General features: G+C 42.1%; 1 protein-coding gene across 1 annotated transcript; it reads left to right on the top strand.

Annotated features, from left to right (window-relative positions):
* Positions 1 to 201: 201 nt before the first annotated feature.
* DRD5 (dopamine receptor D5) lies at positions 202 to 2,177 on the top strand. Its single transcript, XM_051617856.1, has one exon. The coding sequence runs from the start codon at positions 202 to 204 to the stop codon at positions 1,657 to 1,659; it is 1,458 nt and encodes a 485-aa protein (XP_051473816.1). The 3' UTR covers positions 1,660 to 2,177.
* Positions 2,178 to 10,126: the final 7,949 nt, after the last annotated feature.

The following is a 10,126-nucleotide window of genomic DNA, read 5'->3' as shown; positions in this document are numbered from 1 at the left end:
AGCAGGGGAATGCGTTGAGCTGTGGGGCGAGGACCCCAGCCCGGCGCCCCGGGGCAGAGACCCCAGACGGGGGCCGCGGAGCTTGCGGGCCAGGGCGGGGGTCTCCGGCAGGGGTGGCGGCGGGGCGGGGGGGCAGCGGCCCCATGGGCCGGACGGCGGGGCGGCGCTGGCTGCTCGGCGCGCCGGCGGGAGCCGCCAGCCATGCTGCGGGGCGGCCGGAGCCCGCTGCCGCCAGCGGCCGGGAGCCCCGCTGGGGCGCGGGGGGCGGCGGGTCCCCCCGGGGCAGCGCAGGTGGCGGCGGGCAGCCTGCTGACTCTGCTCATCCTCTGGACGCTCTTTGGGAACGTGCTGGTGTGCGCGGCCATCGTCCGCTACCGGCACCTGCGGAGCAAGGTCACCAACATCTTCATCGTGTCCCTGGCTGTCTCGGACCTGCTGGTGGCGGTGCTAGTCATGCCCTGGAAGGCAGTGACTGAGGTGGCTGGCTACTGGCCCTTTGGGGCTTTTTGCGACATCTGGGTGGCCTTTGATATCATGTGCTCCACAGCCTCCATCCTGAACCTGTGTGTGATTAGCGTGGACAGGTACTGGGCTATTTCCAGCCCTTTCCGCTATGAGAGGAAGATGACCCAGGGACTGGCTCTGGTGATGATCAGCGTGGCGTGGGCTCTGTCTGTGCTTATCTCTTTCATCCCTGTCCAGCTCAACTGGCACAAAGGCGGGAATGTTGTTGCTGCTGCTGATATTGGAGATGGGTTTGGCACTGGCTGGGCAGCAGCAGGTGCTGTCACCACCTGGACAGAAGACATGGGCACCACGTGGGTGGCATTGGCGGCAGTGATACCCTCTGATGGGACCTCTGGCAGCAATGATACCCTTACTGCACCGTCAGAGAGCTGTGATTCCAGCCTCAACAGGACTTACGCCATTTCCTCCTCCTTGATCAGTTTTTATATCCCAGTGGCTATCATGATAGTTACCTACACTCGAATCTACCGCATTGCCCAGGTGCAGATTCGCCGGATCTCTTCCCTGGAGAGGGCAGCTGAGCACGCGCAGAGCTGCCGGAGCAGCCATGTGGACTGCCACCACCACACCAGCCTCAAGTCCTCCATCAGGAAAGAGACCAAGGTGTTGAAGACTCTATCCATCATAATGGGTGTCTTTGTCTGCTGCTGGTTGCCATTCTTCATCTTGAACTGCATGGTTCCCTTCTGTGAGAGCCCACCCAGTGACCCCCATGCTGGCCTTCCCTGTGTCAGTGAGACCACCTTTAATGTCTTCGTCTGGTTTGGCTGGGCCAACTCTTCTCTCAACCCCATCATCTATGCCTTCAATGCTGACTTTAGAAAGGTCTTCTCCAACCTCCTGGGATGTGGTCAGTTTTGCTCTAGTACTGCAGTGGAGACTGTTAATATAAGTAACGAGCTTATCTCTTACAACCAGGACACCCTTTTCCATAAGGAGATAGTGACTGCTTATGTTAACATGATCCCAAATGTGGTTGACTGTGAGGAAAATCGTGGGGACCCTTTTGATAGGATGTCCCAGATCTCCCCTGACCGTGAGATTGTTACCGACTCTGTCTGTGAGCTTGACTGTGAGGGGGAGATTTCATTAGGCAAAATAACACCTTTCACTCCAAATGGTTTACATTAAATTGCATCCTGCCCTGGTTGGTTCTTCCTGGATTATACAACAAAATACTAGCACTGAGAGGAAAAACCTGCTTGATTTTATGTCGTACTTTGGTCAGTCACTTCGTGTTAAACTTACTTCTAGGTGTAGCACTTTGCAGGATGCTGACAGTGTCATACAGGGAGCTGGTAGCACAAACTTACTTCAGCCACTCCCCTAGGCTGAGAGAAGAGCAGGCAGTTGCATTGATTAGCTGTGGTGAGGTATTGTGTTATAATTACAGTCAGTTCATGTTTGTAATGTGTTTGCAAATGAAAGGTGCCATCGTCAGTGCTAAGTATTACAACTTTGAAAATCAGGGAGACGTGGCTGGCATAGATACTAAATAGATACTGTTCTAGGCTGTTTGTTTACTTCTTAGGTTTTTTTTCCCTATTGGTTTTTGGTTGGTTGGGTTTTTGTTGTCATTGTTTGTTGGTTGTTTTTGTTTTGTTTTAAAGATAGAAATAGTGAGGTGGTTATTTGGATGATTATTTACATGCGTGTTTCTGCCAAAACAGTTTATGTGACATCCATGTTCTCCTAGGCAGCGTTGTTGCCTATGATATCCTTACCATGTTCCCAGATGAATAAATAAAAGTTACATTGATCAAGGGGTTATTATCTTTCATTTATCACCCTAGAAGGTTTACAACTATTAAAACTTTAACATTTCTGTTTGAATGGTTAGAATGTCTAACAGCTAACCCATATTTTTTAAAAAGCAAAATAGTCTGTATAGAAAACAAAATGTTAGAATAAAAGCAAGGCTCATAGAAATAATCAGCTTAAATGAACTCTTTTATATGGCTCTACCTACAGCTAGATTTACGTTTATTTTTCTTTAGTATTATAACTGTTGCTATCCCTCTCTGCAGCTAAGAGTATCAAGTATACATACCTTCAAGCTATTAAAACTTTCCACTTAATTCTGTCTACAAGCTGTTAAAACTTTGCACCTAATTCCGTACTTGAACTTACTTTTTGAATGTGGTGTTAATGAAGAGATTTTTAATTATAAAATTAGGAGCTGGGTGTAAGATTATTATAAGAACAATAATTATTTTTGAATTTTGTTAAAAATAAACATTTCCCAGTGTAGATGTGAGAGAACTCATTATAAACAGGAGAAGAAAAAAGTGCCATTGATGTATTTTTTTATTTACTTATTAACTTGAACTTAAATATTCTTTCAGTGCTTTGACAAAACATTTTAATGCAGTCTGTAAACATTGTAAAAGAACATTTTAAGCTCTGTTTCTATTGAAACATTTATATCATATAGAATATATTTTATTTAGAAAATTTTGTAAGCTTTCAGCTCGGAAATCAAAAGTGATCTGATTCCCAAGACAAATGATCAAAGCTAGTAAAAGCAATACCATAATTTTTTCAAGTTTTGACTTACAAAATGAGCAACATTTGAATTAATTTCCCCTTTAAAAATACCTGTGCCATTACCTGAGCGGATTTAAATGGAATGGTGGGTGCAGATTCAGTAGCAGTCCCTCCTCATGGTCCTGAGGGGGGGCCTCCCCCCATCTTGCCTAGCTGGGAACTGAAGGCCCCTATGTGAGGTGTGGGGCAAAAGTAGGATCTGCACTAGGCAGCATGGTATCCAGGGGAAGTAATTTAAGCAGTTGCTGGGATTTGTGACTATTATGCACTTAGAATTGAGCTTCTTTGGAAGTCAAGCCCCTAAGACTGGTTTGGGTCTTGCCTCCCATTGGGTGGAAGGACGCAGGAGGCACGTGATTGAAATCCCTTCATGGTTGCCTCTGATGCTATTTCATTTTGCCTGCAAAAAACGTTTTGTGTGTGTAGACTATGATATTAATTGGTTATATTGTAATTTTGGATTATCTTTTCAACTGCTTGTCACTGAAGACTGACATATACCTGAGTGTTTTCTTTGCTGTTGATATGAAATCTCGGTGTAGGATCCTTTTACAGCTGTTTTCAGAAAATAATTTTTTGTCATTGGCTTAAGGAAGCTGGAAAACCAGAAATACCATACTCAGAACCAGGTTCAACCTACTAATATATTGACATTGAGAGTGACTATGTTGTTTCTTTGCTAGAGCAATTGTATGTTGCCAGGAGTTAACCATAGTTGTAGCACTACTCGTCAGATAAACTTGCCCAAAATACAACCATTTTTCCAAATAAAAATAAAGGAAACGGCTTCTGGTAATGCAGTAATAAATTATTCCAACTAGAATTTAGGTTTTTGCATTTTCTAGTTACTGCTCATGTTTGGAGGCTAGCACAGAATGTTAAACCTTCTGGATCTGGGCAAAAAGCCTATTGATACCCAGATAAAAGAGGTGCAAGTGCCTGGTGCTGATTCCAGCTCCCAGGCCAATGCCTGTATTTTATCCAATTTTGTCCATGTTACATCCAAAACAGCCCAGGGAAATGGGGAAGGGAAAAGATCCCTTCCTGAGCACCTGTGTGCCAAGAGGCTGTGCAGTCCGAGGCTGCATGTTACACCCTGCCCCAGCAGCAGTACAGAGCAGCAGAACGGTTTCAGTAGAGACAGCACAGAGGGTGTCCCCCCACCCCCCCTGGCAGCCTTTCCCCTTCAAAATAATCCCTGTACTGGTGGTGTGACAGTTTCCTTGGATCCAGTTCCCTGTGATGAAAGGGTAGATGTGTACAAGAAGATGCTAGCCCATCCCCTTGGCAGGTCTTTTTCCCCTCATTGAGGCTTTACCTGCCCAGGTTTTTGGAGTCAGTGGGTGGGCTAACTCTGGGATGCAAGAAGATGACATTTCCATCAATGGGTGTATCTAACAACTTTGCACAGAATATTAGAAATATGTTTGTTTTATCTTAAACCCGAAGGAAGGCCACTTTTAGCCTGCCCTTAGAATTTGGGAGCATGATTAAGACAATACAGAAACTGGCCAAATTGCCCCTTTCCTTTACTAATTTTTAGTTTATGACTTCAGCTGGTAAATGATTTCTGATGCTGGCTCTACAATGTAATCACTTTCCTTGAAATATAAGAGGGAAGCTTCATCCTTTGGAGTCCAGAAATGGGAACATTTCTGCTTCGAAAGACAGAAGGCGCATTTTTGCTAGAAGCACAGGTTGACCTTAAGGATCTGAAAGAAAACCCTTTTCTTGACTTGTAACATAAGGACAATTTGGTTTTAGTGTATTCAGAATTAGTGAGATAAACTTTTTAAAGAAATGTGTATCTTGCCTTGAACTACAAAAACAATCAGACTGTTTTAATAAAAATGTCCCAAAAAAAGATTTTTTAAAAGCTGGTTTCTCTCGGATGAAACTGCTGCCCTACTCTTTTAAAGGCTTCTTTCTTAAGGACTAATTTGCCTGTCTGAAGAGCAGAGGTCATTGGAAGTTCAAGTAGTTTTTGTAATCCTCATATCCTTGTGGTGTCACTCTGGAGCTCATCCATGCCAATGGTTTTGTGCCTCCCGTCAATATGTTTTCTTCTGTGAGTCACCTTGCTCCTGCCATGCTTTTTACTCCCTAGTTAAGCATGATCACTTATTGCTAGCTTAGGTTTTTTCATTTTGTTGTATCCTTGCTTCCTTCCTTGTTCTCTTCTCTTCTCTTCTCTTCTCTTCTCTTCTCTTCTCTTCTCTTCTCTTCTCTTCTCTTCTCTTCTCTTCTCTTCTCTTCTCTTCTCTTCTCTTCTCTTCTCTTCTCTTCTCTTCTCTTCTCTTCTCTTCTCTTCTCTTCTCTTCTCTTCTCTTCTCTTCTCTTCTCTTCCCTCTCCTCTCCTCTCCTCTCCTCTCCTCTCCTCTCCTCTCCTCTCCTCTCCTTCCTCTCCTCTCCTCTCCTCTCCTCTCCTCTCCTCTCCTCTCCTCTCCTCTCCTCTCCTCTCCTCTCCTCTCCTCTCCTCTCCTCTCCTCTCCTCTCCTCTCCTCTCCTCTCCTCTCCTCTCCTCTCCTCTCCTCTCCTCTCTTCCCTTCTCTTCCCTTCTCTTCCCTTCTCTTCCCTTCTCTTCCCTTCTCTTCCCTTCTCTTCCCTTCTCTTCCCTTCTCTTCCCTTCTCTTCCCTTCTCTTCTCTTCCCTTCTCTTCCCTTCTCTTCCCTTCTCTCTTCTCTCCTTTGCGCTTTAATGATTTGAATGTATACTGCAGTTTTACTTTGAGTTATCCTTAATCTAGTCCTGACCAACAGCTAACCTTCAAGATCTGTGACTATTTTCAGCTTCTATTTTGTGTTACTGTTTAGAATTCTTACCTTGCAATGCGTGTTGCTGTTATATTACCTCTGAGCTAGTAAGATCTCTAATGGCTAATTCTGATAGTCCTTAATAAACTCCATACCAAAGGAGGGTCAGTATATCAGCCATCTGTGTGTTTTCTGAGTCAACTAGTGGCCAAGGAGTTTATTTTAATGAAAGTACAGAACATTTGAAGATATCTTAGTTCATTTATGAGAAGCTGGGACATGGAGGACACAAAAGTGTTGTATGTAAAATGCTGCAAACACCAGGAAGACTCATGATCAAACCCCCAAAGAGCTTTTAACAGCACTGGCTTTAACAAGGAGTTGTGGTTTGTAAAGTGTTGTTTGTTGGTGGTTTTTTCTCCCTAAGCTAAAGAAGTGTAGATTGCTTTCTCAAAGGCAAACATAAACTAAACATTCTTCAAAGGGAGAAAAAATACTGCTGTGCTTTTTTGTAAGTTTGATACTTTCTTCCTTTGCTTTCATTGTGTTTTTTGCTTTTTCCAGCCACATCTGATGTGTCTCTACAGGGAGGCTCCCTACTGAGAACTCCTGCATTTTTGTAACATAGAACAAAAAAAGGCTTCGCAATTAGGAGGGCTTCTTCTAGCAATAACACTAAGCACAATCTTACACCATTTAGAAATCAATTATGTATAAACTTAGCAGTCAGGAGACTGACAAAACTGGAGGCAGTGTCCAGAACATGCATCAACCAGAGATTTAAGAGGTCACAAGTTTTTCAGCTGCTTGTATGTACCAAAGCTGCCACTCTTAACAAGGAGGATATTTTCAACACTGTCACACGGAAGTCTGAGGGTGCACCTATGTTGGTGTTAATAATTATGTAGAGGTTTTTGTTCCTCTGAGGCAATCTTTGCTACTGTTTAATTGGATTAATCAGATCTTTAAAATTATTCAGTCCCTATTTAAATCTGATAAGACCTGAGTGATGGATGTAGGCTAGGGTCACAGAGCAATGAAATTATTTTTCCTGGCTTCTTATGAACATTACTACTGGTATTATCTGCTGGTGGATGATGACACGTTAAAGTTGGCTTGCTGAACAAAATATTTCACTGGATACTATGCAGAAATAATTATTTTATTCAAATTTACTTACTTGTTTTCAGACTTTGGAAGACCCTTCAAACTCTCCAGGAGCTTCACAGAGTTCACACAAAGCATTTCCTCTTTGATCCTATCTCAGACCAGTAATGACTGGTTGCATTTTTAGTGCCCTGGTAACTAAATAGTGCACTATGCTTTTATGAACACAATTATGCCTCTGTAGACTTAAGCTTGTGTTTTCAAGGGTAAAGGTATTATTTTGGTCTAAAAGCACAGATGTGCACAAAAAATACCTAGAAATGAGGACATTTTTTTATTAGTGGTGCACCAAATATATGCCTTTTCTTTAGCCTTTTGTTTATTGTAGCAGTGGTAAGACTACAGTGAGTAATACTGGGATTAAGGGTATAAAGTGTGGAAATACAACTAATATAATCATATGAAGCAGATGGTAGATTGTTTCTTTTAGGAAGCCTGCTGGCTCTCCCAGGATAGTTTAATAGAAAATTTACAAGTGTTCAGTAAGATTTATAGTGGACAGATTACTGTTTAAGGAAATTAACATTTTTATGGACGTAAGCATTTATATTAAAATTACATTTGTCAGGTTTGCAAAATACACTGCAGTAATAATAAAAAATAATTTTAAATTATGGTCCATGGAAAAAATGTCTATGATTTATTCCCCCCCTCAACCACAAACACCAACTCCCTAGACCTTGACTGCGTGGTAGACCACTCGCTCCCAAGGTGAATCCTCAAAATCTATATGCAATGCTTAGGGAATCTGAGCTTTTTAACAACTGCTCTGACTTTCATTTGCTATATAAAAGAGAAATCACACTTTCATTTTTTTGAGGTTATGCTCTGAAAAAAAGTGGTTGCAAATGACATCAGGTTGGTGTAGCCTCTCCAGTTTAGCTAGTGCTCGAACAGATGTGGCTGCAAGAGCCAGGGTTTCAATATCTGAGCTGCATGTATGTCATAGTCTAGGGGCCTAATATTGAGTGGAAGAAATAATTAATTAATGTAATTTTCCCAGAACCACCAAGGAGTACTGCAAAACACAAGTCAGGTAGTTGATGAGCCTTGACCACAGCCTGAACTTGCTTCTGACGACTCTGGAGAAGTCCAGTCTGCAGCTCACATGCTGCAGTTTTGAAAATGTCCCATGAGTGAAATATTAACAAGGAAGTTCAGCATGCTGTCTTTCACCCTTAGACCTCATTTTTCCAATCTGAAATGTTTTTAGTAAGATGAAAAATCTGCATTTCTAGCCTTTGGCCTTGACCTTTTGCTTTCTCTGTTAACTTTATATAATTAGTCTCCTTCGGTGAGCAGAAGCTCCTGGCATGGACTTAGCTGCTTGAGTACCTCATTGTCACCAAATCTAGAACTACCTCAAGCTACACTGAAATTGCATTATGTCTTGAGCCCAAAGGGAACCTTTTAGATTTTTTTTTTTTTCCCAAGTGACAACCTTTCCCTCCTCAACACAAGCTTATTCACTAGAAACATAATTTAGAGGACAAGCATAAATAGACTTTTTTTAAAGCTCTTAGGGATTTTGCTTGATTATACAAAATGAGAATGGATTGGTATTAGGAATAAACAGGTTTTTTTTTCTACAAGAGGTTAAATGTTTAGCTTTTTATACAAGTAAAAGCTCTGTGTTTTATTTGTGAATCGCATATGCATTGGCTTTTATACACTTACATGCATACATATGTTCTTTTATACATGTGTGAATATACACACATGCAAATGTGCGTGATCATGTTTATAGGGTAATAATAAAGGCTTAGGGGAGACCTTATTACCATGTTCATGTACGTGAAGGGTGGCTACCAAGAAGATGGAGACTCCCTATTTATGAGGATTCACATGGAAAAGACAAGGGAGAATCGGCACCAGTTGCTTCTGAGGAGATTCTGATTGGACACAAGAGGTAAATTTTTCACTCTGAGGCCAATGAAACATTGGAATAGTCTCCCAAGGGAAGTGGTAGGTTCCCCCACATTGGGCAGTATTAAGTCTCAGCTTGACAAGGTGCTGAGCCACCTCATATAAACTATAGTGTTACCTAGAAAGGTTGGACCAGAAGATCCTTCAGGTCCCTTCCAACCTGGCATTCTGTGATTCTATGAAATATATTTCTCTCTGTAAATACAAAATGTGCAAGTTCATCCAGAAGGAAGCAAGTCAGATATTAAAATTGTACTGTTATTCTTTCATCACAACAATCAAATACAAGTACACAGTCTTCCCAGATGTTCAAAAGGTGTTTTGGCTGTTTAGAGTAGAGATTCTTTGAAAATCCAAACTCGACTTATGCAGTGAAAGGGAAAGTACAACATTCTTTCAACTATTTTATATTTAAAGCATTTTTAGACTGATTTGCTAATTGATCTTGGCATCTGAGAAAGGTAGCAAGGAGAGGAGGTGATTTTAAAGTACCTCTTGAATGTCTCTCAACAACAGATTTTAAACAATGCTTTTGTCTCTGATTCAGTGAAACCAAGGTGCAAAGTTGGCAGCATGCAAGGAGTTTCTGCTTCATCAGAGGATAAAATGTGTCACTTTTCAGTACATCCAATTTATGGAACACGATGTCTGAATTTTAAATGGCATCTTAGGTAGAATAATTTTCTGTATTAAACAACTATTTTGATAATTAAAATAATGCCCTTCTCTTAAAATATATTTGCAAAGGGTCAGAGTGTCATAGGTCAAGTGGGATAGAGAAGTGCAAGTTTGAGGACCAGCTCAGCAACACTGAACAAAGCAGGCAAGAGGGGCACAGCTCACCCACCAGTTCCCCTCCCAGGATCCACAGACTCTCCTGCTCTGTGCAGTCCTCGCCTACCACTTCTGAATAACTTTGATGTTGCCAGAGATTTGCAGAGTGAACTCCAACATTGAAATGTTTTGCATATGTACTGTTTGGATGAGAAGTGACAATACCTCTGCTTAAATGTATTCACCATGGTAGCACAAAACACCTGCACCAGGTGAAGCTCAGCATCTCAAACCTGCACTCCCTCTGGATCCATGGACACCACAGTCTTGGCCCGATAGTGCCCCAGGCATTGAAATACAACATAAAAGTGTGTAAACTGAGTGACTCTCTAAGCACAGATTAAGCAGGATCACCCCTTCTCAGTTGGGAG

Source organism: Apus apus, chromosome 4 (assembly GCF_020740795.1).
Source record: "Apus apus isolate bApuApu2 chromosome 4, bApuApu2.pri.cur, whole genome shotgun sequence".
In the NCBI taxonomy this organism is placed as follows: Eukaryota; Metazoa; Chordata; class Aves; order Apodiformes; family Apodidae; genus Apus; species Apus apus.
Note: the sequence above shows the minus strand (reverse complement) of the source record. Positions and strands in the feature narration are given on the sequence as shown.

Excerpts from the sequence above, each read along its gene's own strand:
- DRD5 (XM_051617856.1), top strand. The coding sequence starts at position 202 with ATGCTGCGGGGCGGCCGGAGCCCGCTGCCGCCAGCGGCCGGGAGCCCC.